At 40.7% G+C, this 24051-nt stretch overlaps 1 protein-coding gene across 3 annotated transcripts in view; it reads left to right on the top strand.

The window, feature by feature from the left end:
* The window catches only part of NCOA2 (nuclear receptor coactivator 2), a 266794-nt gene that overhangs the window by 159406 nt on the left and 83337 nt on the right, over positions 1 to 24051 (top strand). For all 3 annotated transcript variants that reach the window (XM_061172244.1, XM_061172245.1, XM_061172246.1), the window contains exons 3-4: positions 10985 to 11089; positions 14337 to 14509. In XM_061172244.1, the coding sequence (XP_061028227.1) occupies positions 11004 to 11089; positions 14337 to 14509 (259 nt within the window). In that variant the 5' untranslated portion in view covers positions 10985 to 11003. The remainder of the gene's footprint in view (positions 1 to 10984; positions 11090 to 14336; positions 14510 to 24051) is intronic.

Genomic DNA, 24051 nt, shown 5'->3' with positions numbered 1-24051 from the left:
TGTAGATTTTACAAAAACAATGATTCTTTACTCTCTCAGTGCAAACACATTTTTAGGACTAATTGAAAAAAAAAAAGGTACAGAAGGACACATTCTCCAATAGGAGGAAGTTGTTTTAATCTTTTCAATGCCTGTTTGAGACCACCCTGATCTAGTCCATTAAATTATTATTTTTAACGCCCTTTAAGCTCATTTGCGTTTAAATCTGTATTAACTACCCAAAGGGTGATTAGAAGAAGCTCCGTTCTTGAGTCCACTTATAACTTCAGTTCCCCAAAACGCAGTAACTGCATCTGGAGTGGGAAGGAGAAAGGTCTCCACTGACAGCTCTCCAGGAAAGCTCTGCTCTTACAAAATCTGGCAAATCGAGAGGGCTCCCTAATTCTCCACGCCCCGATCCTGAGGTCAGAGAATTGGGCTCCGTTGTACAATCGCAATACTAACAATATGATTGCACTTCTACTGAGAGCTGTTTATGTGTTCCAAGTTTGAAACTTAAGCTGAAGTACAAATCGCTCCTAAACTCAAGTATGGTTAGTTTCGATAATTACCAAAATCCAATGTTTGAGAGTGAAGAAAATGGTTAAAGTAAGTGTTTTGGCTTATAAGTTCAGGTGCCAAGGTAATTTTTAAATTCTTTTCAAATAATGAATTCTTGTAAATAGCTTTCTAAATTCTAGTAATTCTCAGTAAATCATCCTGTAGGTATGTGTTATTTGCAAATAAAAATGCCTAATTTCGCTTATTTTTGTAAGAACAAATTGGATTGGGGGAAGGGGGGCCTGTTAATCCAGAGCTGCCTTTTTCTATTTTTGATGGCAACCATTGCCTCATAGCAAATACTGTTTGGAGTTATCGTAACGATCTGACGAAAAGAAGGTTTGTCAGAATTTGTATGGTGAGAAAATGAATCAGAGGTCCTCCCACCAAACCAAGGTTTTCCTCCTTGCTCACTTTCCACTTCTGTGGAAGAGACTAGAGAAAGAGCATATAAAAGTATTCCAGAAAAAGACTTCTTACGTGCGAGACATAATTTAAACTGCCCCAAGGAGCTGTATAACTGTGATCCTTTTTTCTTCTCTAACCACAGACATTTCATTTGGGTCCTAAACGTTGTCCCTGGGACATGCTTAAAAGTTTTTACCCTGCTTTGTGTTCTGTTTGACTGGAGACAAAGAACGCATAGGAAAGCTTGGAGTGAAATGAGGGTGAATGAGAAAAGGAAAGAGAGTGTCTTCCGTGGCATCTGTGGCGCCCAGAACCTGGCATGGGGGAGAGCAGTGTGGGCCCGCCTGGCCCATCAGGAGAATGCCCCGGACCCTCACTGGGAAGGAGGCAACTGAGGATGCAGGAGAAAGAAGCGTTATCTTAATCGCATGTCCTGTGGGCCAGGGAACAAGTAGAAGGGAACCTCTAATTCTTCCTAGTGGAATCCATGAGGCCTGCATAAAGAAGATGGCTTTTCAGCTGAACTTGAAAGAGAAGATTTTCCTGAGGAGGAGCGATTTGAGTAACCTTTGCTGGAAGGCTTTTGTGATTTGGACATTGTTCTTGCTTTAGAAGAGTCGCATCTGTGGGAGAGAAAACATGAGAAAGTTACAAAAGTTAAGACTAGGATGCAGTAATGAGTCCAGAATGACCGAGAGCCTCCATCTTTCTTATTTAGAAGAACTTGGGGTAGATTTGGAGAAATATAATTTGGTTGTAATAGAGTTTCAGTAGTTATAGAATACCGTTACAGAATATCCTTTGATTGGCAAAAGGAGATAAATTTATATTTTAAATTTCATTGCAAATACTTACCTGTAAAAGGGGATCCAATTTCTTATTTCATTCACTTTAGGCATTTTTCGTGCCACTTACCATAGAGTAGCTTTACCTCATTTTATGCAGTATGCTTCCTGAAAATAAGCATGTTAACAATTTATATGTTTTAATATGCGTCCTGGAGAGCCTGGTTATTTAAAAGAATCTCTGGTTTGCTTGTTTTTGTTTTTTTCCAGTGGCACGGCCGGGTCTCCTTCCCTCCCTCCCTTCCTCCCTCTCCCTTTGCTCCTTTCTGCCTTTTGGTAAACTCATCAAAATCTGATGCGTTAATGAACGGAAATTTGGAAAATACAAACATTAAATTATATCCACAGTACTTGTTGAAACAATTTAACTGCTAATACATTGGTAAATTTTCTTCTAATTTTTTTCTATAAATTAATTTTTCTCTCTAACTGTAATTCACCATCAGCTTAGATTGTTTCATAAGCATTTACATGGTATTAAATTCAACCTATAATAATATCTTACATTTATTAAATAAGCCCTTACTAGATGCCATTGTTCTATGCTCTTTATATTTCATGCTCTCAACAAACTTATAAAAGTATGTATTAGTATTTCTACAGTTTTAGAAATGAGGAAACTTAGGTCCAATGGGGTTAATTAGCATAATTAGCACAACTGATATGTGGTATGCCGGGCATTCCAAACCTGAGTTGACACCAGAGGATGTGCTCTTAGCCATTGCGTTGTACGACTTTTCCTGAATTTTGTTTTAATGGTTGCATAATAAAGAAATTCTATTATGGATCTTAGAGTTCTGTTAGAAAGGTGTCACTCTATCAAGAGAGAACTTTCCTGACCACCTAGGTAAAATGGCACTCCTCACCCCCATCTATTGACACGTTGTACTATCCTAGCCCTACCTATATATATCTATATATATATATATTTTTTTTTTTTAATAGCTCTGATCACTACCTGATATGGTAAATTTTATTTGTTTCACTGTTTCTCTTATGGACAGAAGACTTGGTCTGTTTCGTTCATTGCTGTATTCCCCAATTCCTAGAACCATGCATGGCATGTAATACATATTCAGTTAAACTTATTGAAGGATTTCATGATCTGTGCCTTCAGGTTAGCTTTGCATAAATTCTCATTTTCATAATCAACTTTCATTGGGGCTGAAAGGCTGGAACGGCCACGTGATCTGCATTCCCCTCTGTAAATCACAAGAATGCTAGGCTCCAAGTGCCCCAGGCTGGCGGGCGGTGCAGAGCACCCCACACTTCTGCGCAACGGGGACGCTGCATGCCTACCCAGAGCCCGCTTCTTGTCCAGACTGGTTTAGGCTCGTTGTGCTTGTTATTGTAATCACATAATTTTATTAAATATTATGTAACTGATTGTGAGTGTGAAAAGGTACACATGTTTCTATAAAAACTAAGATGAATGCTTTGAAAAACTCAGTCAGATGGGCCAAAATTGCTTCCAAATAGGTATACGCAACACATCTATAAAAGACTGGGAAAAAATAATGAAAATCTATTCCTCATGAGCACTTATAAGAACTCTAAGTGTCTATGAGTTCTAGCTCTATTTTATTTTATTATTATTATTTTTTAATTTATTTATTTTTTATCTTTGGCTGTGTTGGGTCTTCGTTGCTGCCCGCGGGCTTTCTCTAGTTGCAGCGAACGGGGACTACTCTTCATTGCGGTGCGCGGGCTTCTCATTGCGGTGGCTTCTCTTGTTGCAGAGCACAGGCTCTAGGCACGCGGGCTTCAGTAGTTGTGGCTCGCAGGCTTAGTTGCTCCGCGGCATGTGGGATCTTCCCGGACCAGGGCTCGAACCCGTGTCCCCTGCATTGGCAGGCGGATTCTTAACCACTGCGCCACCAGGGAAGCCCCTAGCTCTATTTTAAATAAACAAAAATTGGAAATAGTAGACAGTGCCTTAATGATAGGTCTGATTTATGTGAGAAAGACAATATGAAACCCCAATGGAGACTGATACTCAAATATATTATGTTTAAAGTTAAAACGAAATGACTTAACTAGTAGGTATCATTTTCTGTAATTGCTCTTGATAACTGCCTTTTAAAATTAACCAATTACGACTTCTGATTCTGTAGGAAAAGAAGGCTTTTACTATTTTGAATGAAACTCAGCATTCTTGGTGTGCCAGAGAAAATTCCTAGCTGGTTTTATTACTTCAGTAACTTCGTAATAAATTCAGTAATAACGGTAATGCTTCATTTTTCCTCAGGGAATAATTGCTTATGAGCTGAGGCAGGATTTCCTTTCTGCAATAGAACATGAGCTTCAGCAGGACAGGGGCTTTGTCTGTTTTGTTCCTGGCTCTATCCATGTCTACAACAGTGCCTGATGCATTAATTATTTATTGAACGGATAGATGAATGATTCTAGACATTTTTTATAGTATTTTGCATTTTACAATGATACTACTATATTTTTGGCAAAAAGTACTTTCAAATTACATATTCAGTGTTTATCAAATTAAGTTAAAATATACTGCTTTCTATAATTTACATAAGTTTACATTTCTCACTTCAGTGAAAGTAATTAAAGAACAGGAGCCTCAATGCTCACGTTGCAGTGGTTAAGAATTGAGGAGCTATTTGGATTCACTTATGGGCTCTAAAACTTCCTAACGATGTGGCCTCAGTCAAGTTACTGTAGCTCTTCTGTACCTCAGCTTTCTCATCTGTAAAATGGTGATAATCATAGATTGTTATGGGAACTAAAGGTCTACCTATGTGTAAAGCACCTAGAGAATACCTGCCAAGATGGTAAGCACTCAGTAAATGACAGCTGTTATGATTACACTCGAGCGTGACTCCTGACCTGTCATTTATTATCTGAGCAATTTGAGCAAATTACTTATGGAAACAGGTCAGAGAGGTTAGATAATCTGTAAGGGGTGAGGGTGTGCGTGTGTGTGTGTGTGGGTGGGTGTGTGTGAGAGGGAGAGAGGGTGCGTATGTGTACATGCACATATATAAAAAAAACATTAAAATGTAGGTTTTTAAACAAGAAAAGTGCTTAACGCTTAATAAGTACTCAGTAAGTGTTAGCAAAAAAAAAAAAAAAAGGCAAACAGCATATTATACTGTGGGAGAAGATTCTCATTTATTTATTTAAAAACTTTTTACAACGGGAATAATCAAAAATACTTTTTACGTAGGTATAGACTGTCTTGCCCTGGCCATTTCTGTAAGTTTTTCTCCTAAATTAGGAAGGTTTCTTTGAAATCTCGAAGAAGTTTAAAATGGGTTTCAGAATTAAGAAAGAGAATTGAGTTTAATCTGGACAAGTTATGAAACTCTAACTAACACAAGTACTACGTTGTGGTTCTTAGTTTGATGACTTCTTTCCAGAATGCCAAGCATTTGGTGAAAACTGGTTTCCCAAATATTAAATAGGGACTAAGTACACCCTACTTGAAGGGGCCAGAAGTGCTTACATTATGCAAGGAATGCAGTTCTTCCCCTGGTGTTTCCTCATCTGAGGCCGTGTTAAAACCTAGTCTTGCTATTCCTGGCTGTATTAGCACGGGCTGACGTCGTTGGGTGTAGAAGCAGCCCAGTGACTGGCTATATTAAGGAACTTAGCCTGTGAGAATTCAGAAAGTGGAAACCATCTTATGCCACTGATGTCAGACTAGACGTTCTCTCCCCCCCGCACCCCGCCCCGTTGGTAATGATAGTTTAGAACAGCTCTCTGCTACTGACATATCCTGCACCGAATTTTGCTAAGATAAGACTTTCAGAGAGGATTTTTCCTTCTTTAGGAGAGATGGAGATTATGGAAATGTTACAGCAAAATATTTGTGTAACCAGCGAAAATGAATTTAGCCATTTATTTGATTATTGCAGCATGTGTTAAAGAGCGGCTGCCGCCCATTTGCAGCCTAATGTGTTTATTACAGTCTTCCCAATGGCATCTTGAAGTGTCTTTTAGCTAAAAAATTCATGAGGATTATTGGCTTTCAGTCAGAACATGGAATATGTCTTCTAGTTACTGTCTAATATACCACTTTAAGGCCATTATACAAAAGTAAATCTGAGAGTGGGGCATATTGAAAAGGAAGGAATTTTTAGCTTAAACATTTGTCTCTACACAGTTATTATGTTCCCGTGGAGTGAGAAACAGCATGAGAGAAGGTAGGTGTTGAAGCCATTTTACTTGGAGAAGAAGAGATGTAGTTGTAGTCTGTGGTGTTTTCTGAAATCCTGTATCCAACTGGAAACTGTTAGTGTTTTATTTTGGAAAAATCATCTCCTAATAATAGTATGTGTTTGACTTATTGAAGTTAATTTTAAAAATCACGTGTACAGTAAGTTGCTCAAAAGTAGTGAAGTATAACTGAGAATTTGTTTCCGGTAAGATGCCCTTTATTCTGGATTTGTATGAAGGGAATCTCCTAAAACTTTGCAACTTACTGTATGAATTAATGTGCAGTTTTATGAGTCTCACTCTGTAAATACACACTGTAATGTGTGGGGTAAACTAAAATTTTATTGTATGAAAAGCAAGGAACAAAATAATATGTAAAGATGAAGTTAAAAGTGTTTCTATGATCCAGTAAAAAGTAACACTTTGAGGAAAATAATGTATCGTTTTACTAACTAAAATTTATTTTTGAAATATTGAATAGCCTCTTCTATCACTGTGTTAATGCATTACTTGTTTTGCCAGTGGGAAGAAAAAGTTTGATTTTTCTGTGTGCTCTCATCCCTGCATTCAGTAAATCTTCGTAGTTCTGCTTATGTTGTGTTTGTATGTGTGATGCTTTCTTTGTTTGCTTGTTTGGATGAATCAACGATACATCCTTGCATATAATCTGTATACTTACTGCATGGAAGATTTTTTTAACTCTTGCCAAGAGTTGGGGTCTTGCCAAAATATTGTTTGCTTTGGGTAATTTTGTTTAGTTGACACTGTTTAGAAAGTGGTTTTTCCCCTCCCCTGTCTTCACTGCTGTATCATCTAACTGACGTCCAAGGATTGGCCCACTCCCTATTTTCTACCTTTCTCGGGCATCTACATCCTAAAAGCACATTGTATACATTTTAAAATTAGATACTGTGTTTTTTTAGACTTATCAGAGTCTGATAAGAAATTTTGCTTCTGTAACATAAAGGGATCCTCCTGAAACACAGTACACTCTGAGGGAGAAATTGTTTCCAGTTTAGAATGAACAGATGTTTTTACTTGTGATACAGAAATAACGCATGCATCTAACTTTTGAGGTGGACCTCTGAGCGATGGAGGACCCTAAAAGATTATCCTTTCATAATTTAATAGAATAGAAATGGAAAAGTGCTTAAGTGAAGATGTATGTACACTTTTAATATTACTTGAGTATTTCTTAGTCTTGCAAAATTTGTGAAGAATCAGACCACAGAGTATACAAGAGTGTCATCTGTCTCTTGTAAAGAGAGTTCTGGAAGAGCCTGGAAGGCCTTAGAAAGTATAGAAGCCTTTCTGGTCTCATATCAAGAGCTGGATGATTTTATCAGGCAGCTCCTCCTCACGTAGGTGTTGATAAGAAAAATTGTTCCAACAGCTTTGTATGTCATTTCATTATACATTTCATCTCAAAGTGAGGAATTTCAGAGCAGGCCTAACTTTTTAAAAATATTTCTTGAAACTGGCAATAGAGATCTGATGTTTGATCACTTATTATGTTTGGAGTTCAGCAACAGTATTATCCTTATTTGTTCTTTAATTGAATTTGTTCAGCATATAAAAAATCTGACAGCTTTACGGGCCTTGTTTGGAAGATGGCCAGTACTGATAAAAGATAAAATGCACATTATCATTTACATAAATTCTGGATGATTAACTAGTTTTAATGGCATGAAGCTGTATTGTGAGCAACAGCTTTGTTACCTTGTAAGTTGCATCGGTGAATTTCATGCATGAAGAGTGCATTTTTTAGCTGTATTGAGGGTTAACATTTTGTTTTGTTTTCTGTCATTATGCTAAGGATTTAACTGGCATTATTCACACACGTACCCGCCCAGAATATTGCTGATTTAAGAAAATCAAACATCAATTCTTGTGGCTGTAAATCTTTCCTCTAACTGTCTAGTTCGTACCAGTTGATATCAGAGGATGTAAGGGAGGATGTGCTGTCACAGTGAAAGCAGGGCTATTGTTTGGTTCTAGATAACGAGAATGGACAAATTGGAACTTCTTTTCCAGTCTTGTCCTTTCACACACATTCCCCACTCCACCCAGCATCTGGTAGAAGCTGGCTTGTTCTCCATGACTGTCATTTCCCATCAGATATGACCCAGGAGTTTACTTGTGTCATTTTCAGTTTTTGTGATTTACATTGAACTCTTCAGAATTCAGAGCGAAATGCTCCAGAATGTTAATTTCATGTGAATGTTGAAAACATGCAGACCTTTTAAGAAACTATTAGTTTAGACCTGCTCACAAAATAAAATGTCTAAACCTTCAATGCTGCCCTTCTGTATTCTCCATCTCCTTCCTTTTCACTGGAAATTAATATTTAACTTTGATCTACAAAAATCCATTAAAACTCATCTATCTATACAGTTTATTTTTTTAATTAATTTTTATTGGAGTATAGTTGATTTACAATGTTGTGTTAGTTTCAGGTATACAGCAGAGTGAATCAGTTATACATATACCTATATTCACTCTTTTTTAGATTCTTTTCCCATATAGGTCATTACAGAGGATTGAGTAGAGCTCCCTGTGCTATACAGCAGGTCCTTATTAGTTATCTGTTTTATATATAGTAGTGTGTATATGTCCATCCCAGTCTCCCAGTCTATCCCTCACCCCCGTTTATTTTATTTTCGATGATTTTTCTATGTGTACATGCACCCTGGAAGCCATAGATCTATCTGTCTCTGGTTTTTATGGGTTACTTGGGTGGGGAAAAAATTGACTCCCCTAGTGCGTGCGCACGCACGCGCACACACACACACACACACACACACACACACACGCTCAGGCGTGAAATACTAGCACTTGCTGCCAGCCGAGCCTCCACAGGGCGTTAAGAACATCAGTTAGAGCAGTCTGGGTTAGAGCCCCTCAGTTCTTCTCTTTGAGTACCTCACTAATGAGGTTCCTGTCATTTGTTTGGTTCATCCACTGAGGAGCAGGGCTTAAATCCACGTGTCTGCGGTAACATTACATCTACTTCTGGCCCCGTGGCAGGCAGGAGGGAGGCGCGCAGGAGCCGTCCACTGCCTGTCACCACCTTCCCCAGCCTCCTCCTCTCCCTGCTCCAGCACTAAATTCACTTTTTCCTTTTTTTCTCCGTCTGAGAGTCTGTCCTTTTTTTCCCTGGGAGATGAGCAGTGATTCAGACAGGGCATCCCCAGCCTGATGGCTGCGGCTGGCAGAGGGCATCCGCCTGTCCCCAACTTGGCCAATGACTGCAGACCACCCTCCCCCCAGTCCTTTTTCTTCCCTTTGGTGGTTTAAAGGTTGGTTGGCAATGTGTCCTGGGCATCCATAGCCTAGGAAAGTTGCTCAGAAAAGAGGACATATGGGGCAGACACAGAAGAGCAAGCAAGAATGTTTGAAAAGCTGAAATTTTTAGGTTTTGAGGAAGTGTGTTTAAGGTACCATCACATAAAAATAAAACGGGAAAGTTGGCGTTTAAATAACTTAGTTCAAGCGGAAAATAATGATTTTTTAAAAATATTTATTTATTTTAGTTTTGGCTGCGTCGGGTCTTTGTTGCCGTGCGCGGGCTTCTCATTGCGGTGGCTTCTCTTGTTGCGGAGCACAGGCTCTAGGCACGTGGGCTTCAGTAGTTGTGGCTCGCGGGCTCTAGAGCGCAGGCTCAGTAGTTGTGGCTCGCGGGCTCTAGAGCGCAGGCTCAGTAGTTGTGGCTCGCGGGCTCTAGAGCGCAGGCTCAGTAGTTGTGGCGCACGGGCTTAGTTGCTCTGCAGCATGTGGGATCTTCCCAGACCAGGGCTCGAACCCGTGTCCCCTGCATTGGCAGGGGGATTCTTAACCACTGCGCCACCAGGGAAGCCCAATAATGATGTTTTAAAGCTACAAATGGAGTGGTTTGTGAACCAGACGTGGGTAGATACAAGTAAAACATAAAGTCTGCTCAAATGGTTTTAGTGCGCTTGGACCAGAACCCGGGCGCTCCTGGCTTCACGCCTCACTTCCATCCAGTCGCTTGTTGAAATGCATCAGCGCTGTCCCTTCATGCAGAGTTACAATTATTAGATATATATTTTGGGAAAAGTAAAAGTAGATGATGCTGATGCTAATGTTAAACCCCAAACTGAGTATATACGACTTTAAGGAAAACAGTCACTTATTTTAGTTGTCTGTTGAGAAGCTTTCTGAGCTTTCTGATAATATTCAATACTATACTTTTTAATACTTTTGGGGGGGGTGGCCATTTTTATCAAAAATGGCCTCCTCCATTAGGGTCAGTAATGTTCCTGATCTTTTGAGTGCATCTTAAGACCTTGGGAGATAGCAGCTAGAATCAGCTGAGGGAGGGAGGGTCAGGGGTGGCAGGATGTGAGAGGAAGCCACTGCTCAGGGAGGGAGCTGCCAGGAGAGAGGGCCCTGAGGAGGGAGCAGTGAGCAGCTGATGCAGGAGGAGACCCCAGGGAGATGCCAGGGAGGCAGGAAGAGGCATTGCTCGCCAGGACAGGGGTGTCAGAGCGCCCTGGTCGGATTTGGAAACATTCAGCTTGGTGGCGAGGCGCTGCCTCTTCCCGGGGCTGTTCTTCATGGGTGAGTGATTGCAGCACAGACTTGACATTGGCCAACCCCAAACAGAGACTGGGAGGAGCCCCTTATGGCACCTGTAGCTCCCACATGGTGCAAGATCGCTCCTGAAACTGGAGGCTGGCCGCAGAAACGCAAGACTAGCAGATTGTATATAGTTCAGGGTGCTGTTGAAATACAACCCCTGTTCAAAGAGTGGGCCCATTGAGGTAGGCTTGTTTGTTTTTTAATTGTTTACCTTTACATTTGCTTAACTTAAGCACAGTTACAAAAAAAAATTATACATGCCTTTTCATTGGGAATTATACGTGCACATAAATCAAAACAATGTGTTAATTACTGTTGTCAAATTTCTGATTAAAGCCATAGCTTTTTTTATTGTTCGTAAATTGATCATCAGCTCTCTTCACTTGTTTTCTCCTTGTTTTCTGTTTCAGTTGCTGATATGTGTTCAAGATGAGTGGGATGGGAGAAAATACCTCTGACCCATCCAGGGCAGAGACAAGAAAGCGTAAGGAATGTCCTGACCAGCTTGGACCCAGGTTAGATTCTCACTGAGAACACAACCAGTATTGCCCATGAAAGCCACATGCGTGAGCCTTTGATATTTTATCACATTGATTTCACACCTGATTCAAATGCTCTTTGGTTTTTCTCCCTAACTGTCAAGGCTTTGGACAGTTATGTATTATTTAGCTTACCTTTTAGATATGCTAACCGGTTACAGATTTTATTATTCTTTACAAGAAGAGAAAAGCTACATACTTCTGGGTCCCCTGTGTACTTTGACTCTTAAAACCAGTTTATTCTATATAATCTTGAATTTTTCACATTTTTACTCCTGTTTGCTTTTAGAATGTCATAATGACAAGACAACCCATAGTAAAAAAGTTTGCTGTTATATTTATACTGGCTTTTAGTCTTTCTTTCTTTTTTTTATATTTAAGAGCAAGAAATGAAATGTTGAATCCTCTTGCTTTTGAGTTGGTGATAAAGACTGTGGGTCTTCAGTAAATAAAACAAATAATTTTAAAACAAGTTGCATATCATATATTATGGGTGGAAGTATGAGTTGTTATAACCTCCATGCAGGGTAATTTAGCAGTATCTGTTAAAATTATAAATGCATGTCTTCTTTTGAACTAGCAGTTCCATTTCTAGGAATTTTCCGACAGTATACTTTGACACATGCAAAATGATGTATGTATGAGGTTGCCCATTTCAGTGTTGATTATAAGCACAAAAGATTAGGAAAAACCTAAACAGCTGTGATACATCCACACACAGTACAGCTCTGAAAAAGGATGAGGACACTCTTTAGGGATTGATTTTAACAATATCAATATCTCTTAAGAATATTGTTATGGAGAAAAAGCAAGGTTCAGAAAATCTTTATGGAGTCCTACCATTCGTATAGAAAAGGAGGAGAATAAGAATTCTATATATTGTTTTAGGATAATTAAGAAACATAAGAGTCGTTACCCATTTGGGAGGTGAGGACTAGGCAAATAGGGAACAGGGGTAGAAGAGAGACTTCATTCTTTTGATGATTTAAATCCTGTAAATGCTTTTTAAAAGTTAGACGGCCACTTCTGTTCCGTGGCCAGTAGAAAGATCAGATGAGGAACAGTAGGGAAGAGGACTAGGAAAAGAAGGAGGGGGCTTCCCTGGTGGCGCAGTGGTTGAGAGTCTGCCTGCCAATGCAGGGGACACGGGTTCGAGCCCTGGTCTGGGAAGATCCCACATGCCGCGGAGCAACTAGGCCCGTGAGCCACAATTACTGAGCCTGCGTGTCTGGAGCCTGTGCTCCGCAACAAGAGAGGCCGCGATAGTGAGAGGCCCGCGCACCGCGATGAAGAGTGGCCCCCGCTTGCCGCAACTAGAGAAAGCCCTCGCACAGAAACGAAGACCCAACACAGCCATAAATAAATCAATAATTTTTTTAAAAAAAGGAAGGAGGAAGAGCAGAAAGCCATTCCATTTTCCCCGTCTAGTCGCCAAGCAAAACAAGCCGATTAAATGGCCACCGTCCACACCGCAGCCCCCATCTCCTGTGTGCGGCCTCTAGGTTCCCTGGTCCTTCCTGGCCAGCTTCAGCCTTCTGTCTATCAAACCGCCTTCAGGGCCCGGCGGTCCTGGCTGAGGAGGCCAGCTGGTAAATGGAGCCTGTCCTCTCACCAGTGCTCTGCTGGTTCTCGGGTGAGCACAGCGCCTGCCTCCCCGGGCCTTGGAACACAGCGCCTCCTTCTCACCCATGTGGCATTTAGTTGGCATCTTTGGGGGGCGGGGGTGATGGAGGGAGGTGTAGGGGGTAGAGAGGTTCAGCATGAAAACTTAGCTCTTCTGCGCATGGCAGCCGCTGTCTCCCTTTCCCTGGAATTAATAGGGTTGAAGCCAGGAGTGAAGATGAGACTTAGCAAAACCAATTCTGGTCGCTGCTCTACCAGTCACTCACTAGGTGATCTTGGACAACTCATGCCACCACCATAAAGTGGAGAGATTGTGTTCTGTCTTAGGTTTATTAGTACATGAGAATAAAGCTAATATTTAGAGGCAAACATATGAATGTCTACTACAAATTACAAGATTTTATAAATTGGCATTGCATACAAATAATTATATATTAAGAATACAGAGAGCTGCTGCATTAAACAACTTGCTTTTCTTATTTATTGTATTGTTTGAATGTCATCCAGTGGACTCTACCGTACTTGAGAAAAAAATTGTATGCTGTAATTACCAAAGGGAACTTTTGAGTTTGCTATTTCCTCAAATTCAGATGAGGAGATCTTGCCAATTTTTATTTTTTCCCTCCCTTCCATTAACGTTTTCAAACTCAAGTCGAACTTGGACCGTTTGTTTACGTTTTGCGTGTCATTCAGCTTGGACAGTTAACAAAGACCCTGGGCCAGTTTCGCTTTTGTTTCTAGCTGTACTGTGGTTTTTAACGTTATCTTAAAAGGCCGTTAGGTTTGATTATGAACATCCTAAAGAAGTCTATGAAATTATAAAGATTTATTTTCATCATTTTGCTGTGCTTTACCAAAAATCATTGAAGTTTATTTATTCCTATTTTAACTAGGTTAACTTCCCTTCTTTTATTAATCTTAAATAAATTTTTATGAGCGTGAGCGCCCTTATGTTTCTAAAACTCTTCTTTATTTATTCAACAATGAATTTGATACCTCTTTGTACCAAGCGTTGCATTAAGCACAGTGGTGAGCAAATCATCCTGTCCTTGTCATTGTGAAGCTTACAAGTCCAGTGGGAGACATGAAGCACATTGAACAAATGATCACACACGTAAATATGTAATTACCAACTGGGGTAAGTTTTGTTTTTTTGTTTTTTTGTTTTTTTGTTTTTTTATGGCTGTGTTGGGTCTTAGCTTCTGTGCGAGGGCTTCCTCTAGGTGCAGCGAGCGGGGGCCACTGTTCATCGCAGTGCGCAGGCCTCTCACTGTCGTGGACTCTCTTGTTGTGGAGCACAGGCTCCAGATGTGCAGGCTCAGTAATTGTGGCTCACAGGCCTAGTTGCTCCACAGCATGTGGGATCTTCCCAGACCAGGGCTCGAACCCGTGTCCCCTGCATTGGCAGGCAGATTCTCAACCACTGCGCCACCAGGGAAGCCCCCAACTGAGGTAAGTTTGATTTCAAAAAGAAACATGCAACATTTAGGGCAGATTCAAGGGGTTTTTTCCACCAAAGTATTCCATGTTTCTATAAGTAACTTTTGTTTGCTCTCTTTATATTAGAACTTGGTTAACATGCTTATCTTTTTCGTAATAGCCCCAAGAGGAGCACTGAGAAACGTAATCGTGAACAGGAAAATAAATACATTGAAGAACTTGCAGAGCTGATTTTTGCTAATTTTAACGATATAGACAACTTTAACTTCAAACCTGACAAATGTGCAATCTTAAAAGAAACTGTGAAGCAAATTCGTCAGATCAAAGAACAAGGTAAGCGGAGTGAATGAATATTTTGGAGAGTTTAGTTGGTTTCTCTTTTTCCATGTGTGAGAAATCCCTTCAGAGTCCCTTTAATCCATTTCTTAGGTTTAAATTATTGATGAGAAGATGATGTCACGGTGCAAGATGAATGCAGGTATCACTTGCAGGGGTTTATAAATAGGCTTTGTATAAAATTCAGCAATTCCCTAAAGACGGAGGGGGCCGAGGTGAGGCAGGGTGATGTAACTTTTCATCTAGTAAAACTCAGTTAGGTGCCCACTGATTCTCCTCCCCTGCCTTAGAATTTTCATAGCTTACACAGCAAGTGACTGTCATAATTTGCAAGTACGGAGCCAGCCGAGGATGGAAACCAGAAGTAAGGAAGTGAACCACCTCCTGTTTCAGCTCGTCAGCATATTTAAGTGTGAGCCTCAACTGGCCACGCCACTAAATTAGAGTTTCATATCCTGAGTGACAAGAGGTAGATTTGAAAGGCTCAACCTCTAGATAGAATTCTTTTGTGAAGTTGAAACACAGAACATGACAGCTTTCTTCCTGGGGTTTTCTTTTCTTTCTTTCTTTTTTTTTTTTTTTTCCCCGAGATCATTTTCTGCCTCTCTTCTTTGATATTTTTGCCTACAGAAAAAAATTTAAGAAAATAATGTTTTAAAAATCACATTGGACTTTGTAGTGCCAAAAAAAATCTGTATTAGGCAAGTACGAACAGCGTCTTGGTGCCCAGGGCCAGTATATGCTCCTGAAGTCTTTATACACTGCTTTCCTTCAGGAGATAATAATCTCCTGTAACCTGTTTTTGAATGCATCCTCTTAGAGTTCATATCGTTTTTTTATCTGCCTTTTATATAACATTTAAAAGAGGCAGATTTTAGAAAAACAATGTCTTTGTCTGTATAGCTATGTGAGCCCGAAACTTTGCAAGTGTAGTTCTGTCTTCTAAGAACTGAAACATACACACATAGCATCCATCACGCAGTTTTAACACCAGCCCGCTCTGAAAATCAGTATTTCCTGGTTTCTCCATCAAAATTATATCATCGTAACATTCAGCTTTCATGGACTTTCTACTCAGTGGCATGCCTCAGTCGCCTTCATCTCTTTCCTATGCCTTTTGTTCCTTTTGAGATTCACTAGTTATCAACAATTCAGTTTAATCTCAATTTGGTATCAGCAAATGGATAAAATCATATTCCTAAAATTTTTAGGAGAAATAACTGGTTCAAGGTTACAGTGCTTTGAAGTTGCTGCATTTCTAGGTGCTGGTATCGTTGCAGTGGAGAAATCATTAAGCTTCTTGTTGCCCCTTTCTACGGATTTTGAATGATTCGATTTTGTGAACATCCCGTGTTACGTAGAACTTTCACACTTGAAAACAGTTATATGTGTATGTATTTTACTATCAAGATCTTGCACAGGGTTTTACAGTTTTGCAAAACCTTGGTTATTCCTCCCTTCAAACCATAAAACACGTTAAGATGTGTCACGCTGGGACTCTGCCGTACTTTCTCTGTGGGTGTAATCAAGGCCGCCATACCACGACCACCCAAGAAGCAGCGACAATAAAAACCCTGTCGCGTCTCCCTCTTACAATATTGTTTCCATTAATTTGAAAAGTAACGTGTTTTGAAAAGGGAAGCAGAAGTTAAAACCCAAATGAAAGTACAAGTATACTTTTAACTTCTCGACCAATCTAATATTTTAAGAATATTGCTTGTTTAATAAATTGTTTTTTAGAGAGAACAGGGACCTTAGAATCAAATCGGGTGGAGGCTCGGTATGAATCCTGGTTCTGTCTCTTATAGACTTTTTGAACCTGGACAAATTATTTTCTCTCTCTGCGACTCAGTTTCCTCACATAGAAGTTAGCAATCACAACATCTAGGTTGCACGGTTGTTGAAGAAATTAGGAGCTACGTAAATGCTCCCAGCAAGTACTCATCACAGTAAGCGTTTAGTACGTATTCGGTAAATATCTTTCCCACATTCAGTAGGAAGGCACCTTTTTTCTTCACCTATGCTCAGATCTTCATACAGTGAGCTCTTCCTTCAGATGGAAAGCAGGGGAAAGAAAGGTGGGGAAATGGTTATGAATATGCTCCCCTACAGGGTCATTTGAAGAAAGTCACATTTTTTTCTGGGGCCAGAGGACTCCACATCCACCAACAGCTCTGTGCGGCCACCTTGATTTCTCTCAGCAGCTGGCAGCCAGCTAAGGTTCAAGAGCAACACATAGGTCGGATCGGAACCCTTCCTTCTCCCTCTGTGTGTGTCCACCCACCCAACTGTCAATCAGTGTAAATAGAATCCAACCATCATCTTTACAGCGTCATCCAAACTTAGTTTGTATTGCAGTCGCAGGTATCAGGCTGAATAAAATCCTAACTGTCCTGAAGAGTTAAGCTGGATTGCGTGAGGTGCAACTAAAGGCTGCACAGTCGGGAAAGCAGGCTCCTGTGAAAGGAACCCGCCAGCGTCCAAAACTCAGGCAGCTCAGCCAGGCAGGATGGACTCTTTCCCGCGAGTCTGCTGGGTCATCAGCTGCTCCTCACGTTTCCGTAGGCTAGGGAACAAAGGCAGAGAATGAAGGATATTTTTAAATGGCCTGAAGGATGGGGTTTTGGAGGGCGGTTACCAGCTATCTAAATGATTAAACCTCCCTTGTCTGTAGCGCTTTCTGAGACCTGTGTTTGGTAGACGCTAGCTCTCCAAGAGCATCACACGGCCGTGCACCTTGTAGTAGCAGACCAAGTGCACACAGAGTCTGCACTTCAACCGTGACACCAGCTTTTTGATATTGAAGTGGGGTGTTTCTTCCTATGTGGTATGATGCTGGTAAATGTTGAGAACATCTGGCGTCTGTAACTTACAAAGAATAGTCATAAGTAGTAAATAAACTTTTTTCCTAACTGGGAAGACTAATATTGCTTCTATTTCACAGAAGAATAATAAGTAATATGAAAACTACAAATGATTTAATTATGGATTAGTGAGTCCAGTTTCACACTCCTTAGCTAGAAACTTAAATTTAAAAATTCCTATGGAAAATACATGGCGATTCCTGTGCTCTTAAAAAATAAAATTGAAGCATAAAGTGACTGAAACATGAGGGGAGTTTTAATGATTAATACATTTCTACTGCCCTCTTTAAGGTAGTATCTCCTCTATTACCCCAACACTTTTTGTTCTTTTTTCTAAAATAATAATCTAAAATGTATTGTTTGGAAAACATTTGTCACTTCATTTAAAGCCTCTTTAGTGCAGCATATTTTTTCATAAGATTTTTTTTCTTTATATTATTTTATTTATTATCATTTATTTTTGGCTGCGCTGGGTCTTTGTTGCTGCACGCGGGCTTTCTCTAGTTGCAGCGAACGGGGGCTACTCTTCGTTGTGGTGCGCGGGCTTCTCGCTGGGGTGGCCTCTCTCGCTGCAGAGCACGGACTCTAGGCGCGCGGGCTTCTCGCTGCAGTGACTCGCAGGCTCCAGGGCTCAGGCTCAGCAGCTGTGACACACGGGCTTAGTTGTTCCGCGGCATGTGGGATCCTCCCGGACCAGGGCCCGAACCCGTGTCCCCTGCAATGGCAGGCGGATTCCCAACCGCTGCACCACCACGGAAGCCCAGTGCAGCATATTTGAGTATAGGATGTACTTATCAGTCAATGGAGAACTGGTTTCACCCTTTTGTTGTTATTTTTCTGAATAGCAATAAGAATGAAAAGGTATATTTCAAAAAATTCACATTGGTGCAGGCTAGATTTGGGGGGGAAATTCCTTGTTGAATCAGGCAACCTAAAAGATCGTTCTGGTTTCTCATTGTGATTATTCTAATGATTTAATTTTGATTGTAGTGCCAGTATGAGAACATTGGGATTACGGATTGGTTCATACATGTAAATTTCCCCTACAATTGCGCATAGCGTCAAAAAATAAGTATTTTAAGAGACGGTGTGGGGCAATGGTGTGCTGGAGTCAACTGGTATCAAGCAATGAGAGCCAATTGTTAAATTTCAAGAATTTTATAAGCCAGTTGATAAGCACAGCCGTTATTAAAAATTGTTTAGACTTACAATTATATTTAAAAACACAAAGGTATGGAAGACTAAAACTCATCATTTCCTAATTATTGTACTGCATTTTACTATTATCTATGTTCTAGTGGCCCTTTGTGTCTTGTGTATACATAATAGAAATACTAGGTAGTCGTGGTTACTGCGAATCTCTAATTAACATCTAATATTTTAACATTAGATAGACATTACATGCACACATAAAAAATATTGTCCACTTCAGCAAAAAAGTCACTTACAAACTGACAAACAATTGAATTTCTACATTCGATATCTTCATCATGTATTTTCATTATTTCACTTTTGTCTTACTAACTTAAATGAAAATTTCAAGTAACATTCATGTCAGAACTATATTCTTTCATCAGCTATAATTATAAGTTAGCTACAAGACAAGAGTTTGGCAAAAATCAACAAACATTCTATTAGAATCAATTGGCTCTCTGGAATTTACAATAAAGGGTGTTGTATATTTTATTATCATTTGTAAATTATATACTCCACATACTTTGTACTAGTAAAATTTGTAATCAACATTATGGTGCTTACTATTTTTTCCCCCAAGGAGCTGGTTTTTAAGCATTTCCCAGTATACCACTGGTGGGCATAGGAGGTTGTATTGTAAATGTAGGTGCGTCAAATTCATGAACTCATTATTTAAAATTTCAAGGGAATAGCAATGGAAACAACCTAATTCTAGCACATAAAAGTAAAATGTAGAGCCCATTAAGATTATATTTTTCCTTCCAGTTTTTTTCCCCGCATGTTAAATACATGAAGTTCTTGTGATGGAAATTCAATTATTCAAAGCTGACGCCTAGGTGTGAACTAATAGCTGTCACCAAGCAGAGTAAGCAGAAGGGCTCCGACATCAGATCCCTTCCAGGGGTAGGACGTCTGTAAATCAGGCTTTGGGGTGATGCTTCCAGGCGTTGTTTATGTTCCATGTGATGAAATCTTAGGGTGATGGCAGAGTCATCCATTGCCCTGGAAAGGGCAGGCGTGCCCTTGTAGATACAGTCATACCGAAGTCAGTGTCATGGATTGCCAGTCAAGTATTTATGATGGTACTAACTCTTGATCAGTTGCAGAATGACTAGGAGGAGACCGATGACATATGTATTCTAAGTTGGACATATACACACTACCAGATGTAAAATAGATAGCTAGTGGGAAGCAGCCGCATAGCACAGGGAGATCAGCTCGGTGCTTTGTGACCACCTAGATGGGTGGGATAGGGAGGGTGGGAGGGAGGGAGATGCAAGAGGGAAGAGATATGGGAACATATGTATATGTATAACTGATTCACTTTGTTATAAAGCAGAAACTAACACACCATTGTAAAGCAATTATACTCCAATAAAGATGTTTAAAAAACAAAAACAAAAACAAAAATCAGTGGCCCTTTATACACTCCATATAGTTTAAATTTCAACTGTCAACTTCTTTTTTATCCTATTCTTCTAAAGGTGCTGATGATAATTAAACGGGCAAAGTCAGGCAGCCGGATGTAAAAGTGGGCCAGCAGAGTAGACTGTGTAAGAGACCAGTGCGAGCACCAAACTCAGTTGGCAGAATATGTTAGTCAATATAATGAGCTTATTAAGAACATAAGGTTTATGTAAAATCAGATGAACCCCGTCTCTCTCTTCACCACTGTAGGACAGTGTCTAAACTGCCTAACACCTCTGGGCCTGTACTTCCCAATCTGTGAAAAGGGGATGATAATGTCCACGACACATCGCTCGTATGACGACTGTGTTCAACATGTTTATAAAGGGTTTAGTCTAGTGCTTGGCAGGTAAAAAGACTTACTCAACAGTAGTTATTACTCTTCTCACCATGGTTTCTGACATCTGGACTTGGAGTCCTCATCCAAATGAATCTAGGTTTTCTTGCTAAGGATTCAGTATTGATAAGGAAACAAGTCGTTTTCGGATGTTTTCTCTGTTACGCTTTTAAACCTTAATATTCTGACAATGTTGATTCTTTTTATTTTAATACAGAAATAAGTAAACAGGGCTGTCAAAACTATCCATTCAGAGACAGAACTCAGAAATGTAGTGCTTGGGGAGTCTCCTCGTGGTCCAGTGGTTAGAACTTGGTGCTTTCACTGCCGGGGCCCAGGTTCAGTCCCCAGTTGGGTAACTAAGATCCCGCAAGCTGTGTGGCATGGCCAAAAAAAAAATGTGCTTGGTGTGACCCTGTCTGCACCCCTCCCCTGGCTCTGTTGCCCCTGCTGCACCCTGTAGGCTCCTCCTTGTTCCTGTTACCTGAGTGACATTTTTCAAGAACCTTGCTTTAAGGAGAACTAAAGAGGGCTAGAGTCATGGCAGTTTTCATTTCATCCTTACTTACATCAACACAGGAACGAATCCGGCCCTAGCTTATTCTTGAAGATTTGAAACTGTTACAGGGTTCCATGCATCTAGAGATAAAGCAAATTTTATTTCCTTGTTTGAGAATATCACCTGTGATCAGCAATATGTCCTTGACATTGCAGTTTTTAATGAAAATAAAATACTTTCCCACTGGTATGCATATAGTTCACTTTCGTATTTTCATGTGGATTAATGGCTCATACTATTAAAGAAATCCTTAAAATGAGTGAGCAGGGTGGAATTCTTGCTTTCGTTCCTCCTAGGAGCCCCTTGGTTTGGGGATTTTGTTTTTTGTTTTTTTTCCCTAAGTATATGGAAGTTTTTTTGTATTTAACAGCTTTCAAATGAAGAGGATTTAAATAATTTAATGTGCTCTAATGCTTTAGGATTTTAACAATTTATGACATGAGCCCTCATTTCAAGACTTAAACTGGCTTCCACACTCTAATAGAAGTTAGGCATCGCTTGTTTTCTTGCTCACCTTGTACTGTTAGGAAAAGAAGTTCTGACACCCTGCTGTCTGTATTGATTTCATTCAAGAGCAAACGTTCATTCCATAAAATTTTTACTGAGTAAATACTATATGCAGGGCATACTATGCATTCACTAAGGGGGAAGGAATCCAGCAGTCAGTAAGTACTTGGTTCTTTTCCTTGGAGCGTTCACTCATTTGGAGGGAAATCCGCTTGTACACGAGCAGCTGTGGAACACAGGGACAGTGGGAATAAGTGTAATTACCGATGTTGGTACAGGCTTCAAGGAGGACAGTAAAGTTGGCGTGGGCCTTGCTGTAAGTGTAAGATTTAATAGATGAGAGAGTAGGGGCTGGGGGAAGGAGAGAGACATTCCAACAGGGAGCAGAGGAGCCCGAGCAAAGGCACAGGAGCCCTCCGTGGCACCCGGTGTGTGCGAAGTCGCACTGTTCAGCTACAGTAAGGTGTAGTAAGATGGATTGAAGCATTTGGTTGGATTTGAGGCTGAAAAGGGCAGGTCAGAGCCAAATGGGACCGTCAGCACAGGACCATAAGCAATTCTGAAATTTGGAGAAGGTGACATAAAATGAGAAACTCCTACCTATCTCCAGCAGAGTTCACTTGACGTCGCCTAGTATGGTCTCCAGACTCTAGAGATACCCTGTACTAGGAAGGGGAAACTTTTTTTTTTTTTTTTAATGCGGCTGATTCCTGGGGGCGGGGAGTGGAAGGCACATAACTGAAGAAACAAGAAGAAGAAGAAAAAACTAAGTGAAAACATGAGAACTATAAAATGTCTCATTCATCTGTAACAAGAAACAATACTTTATTTCAAAAGACTTTCATGGGATCTCCCTGGCGGTCCAGTGGTTAAGACTTCGCCTTCCAATGCAGCGGGTGCAGGTTCCATCCCGGGTCAGGGAGCTGAGATCCCACATGCCTTGGGGCCAAAAAACCAAAACATAAAACAGAAGCAATGTTGTAACAAATTCAGTAAAGACTTTAAAATTGGTCCACATCAAAAAATGTTTAAAAAAAAAAAAGCCTTTCATTTATTTTTATAACTTGTTGAGGGGACTTAAAAGGAGCAGGAGGAAGTGAAGGGGGAACACGACAGATAAAAAGGCAGTAAGACCCACAAAGACCAACAGAGAGCCTGGCAGATAGAGAAGGCTGGTAAACATACTCAGAAGCATGCATGTGCAAGTTCAAACACAAAGGTGGAGACATTTTTAAACATAAAATTTTATAGTTTCTTACGGCATTTTCACTAGTGACTTAAAAGCACAGAGTCATTTGGCAACTGTGGGTACGTAGATAAGGGCCCTTGGGCTGAGCGCGCCCCCCCCCCGCCCCCCATGTCAGCCCTCCCCTGAGTGGTCCATGGGAGGTGCGTCAGTACACCGCCGCTGCCGCCCCCCTGCCTCTGCTACCGCTTGGGGCTTGGAAGTGTCTGCATCTTCCACTGTGCCCAAGGGAGCAGTACCAGGCCTTTGCTCCGCGAGAATCGGCTGAAGATACTCGAGGAAACCCCCCTGAAAGGACGCCAGGTTGGTCCTTCTGCCCCAGCTTCACTGACTGCCAGGAGACTATGACACAGTCCAAAAGAAGAACCTCACCGCAGCATCCAAGTCCCTCTGTGGTCTGTCCCCGGTCGTGCCGTACTCCCCCTTGCTCCACCCCACAAAGCCCCTGAACTTACATCCCCTCGCCTACAAGGTATGCTGGCAAGTCCACTGCACACGTTTCCCGGCCTCCGTGCCTTCTGCCTGGAATGCTTCTCTCTTCTTCCCCCTCAGCTGGTTGACCACTGCCCACCTTTAATAGGCCACTGGGGTGGAGTAGGGTTATAGAGCACCGTGAGAAGGCATCTTGGCTGGATGAGGATAGAACATCCAGTGGCCAGGGCCCTTCACCAACACCCCACGTCTGACCGGGCTGGCCTAGCGCTGTGTTCCTGTATCCCATTTCATCAGTGTGTCTACCCTAAGACTGCTATCCTGTTGCGAATTGTTGCTAACACAGACTTGTGTGTTTTTTCTTTTGTGTCATTGGTACTCTTTCCTCCCTTTCTGGAATGCCTCCCTTTCCCTGTTTCTGTCTATTCCCATTAGAGTCCTACTGTTCCTTCTGCAAGGCCCATCTCAAATGCTGCTTTTTTAAACAAAGAACTTCTTAATTCCCAACCAATATAGACTCATGTCCTTTGACTCTCCTATCATTTCTTGTACTATCTAATCTTATTCTAATGAGGTTTTTTGTGGGCTTTTCTTTTTCTTCCCCAGTTGAATGACAGACTCCTTGATGGCAGAGATTGTATCTAACGCATCACTCACACCTGCCGCACTTCTGAGCACCTTTGTCTTATATAAAATAAATATCTGTCACATTTTTCTGATGCCAGCCTTTATCTAGCCTTGTATAATGGCTTTATATTGGGGGGAAAGAGCACCCTAAATTAAAGAACTTGAAGTTTTTATTCTAACAATTGGGTGAGTACATTCTCTTTCTTATACAGGGTTGATAAATTACAACTTCTCTTGTAATGAATAGTATTTTTTTAATACATTTTTTTAAACAAATTTATTTATTTATTTTTGGCTGCGTTGGGT

This window comes from Eubalaena glacialis, chromosome 17 (genome assembly GCF_028564815.1).
Source record: "Eubalaena glacialis isolate mEubGla1 chromosome 17, mEubGla1.1.hap2.+ XY, whole genome shotgun sequence".
Lineage (NCBI taxonomy): Eukaryota > Metazoa > Chordata > Mammalia > Artiodactyla > Balaenidae > Eubalaena > Eubalaena glacialis.
Note: the sequence above shows the minus strand (reverse complement) of the source record. Positions and strands in the feature narration are given on the sequence as shown.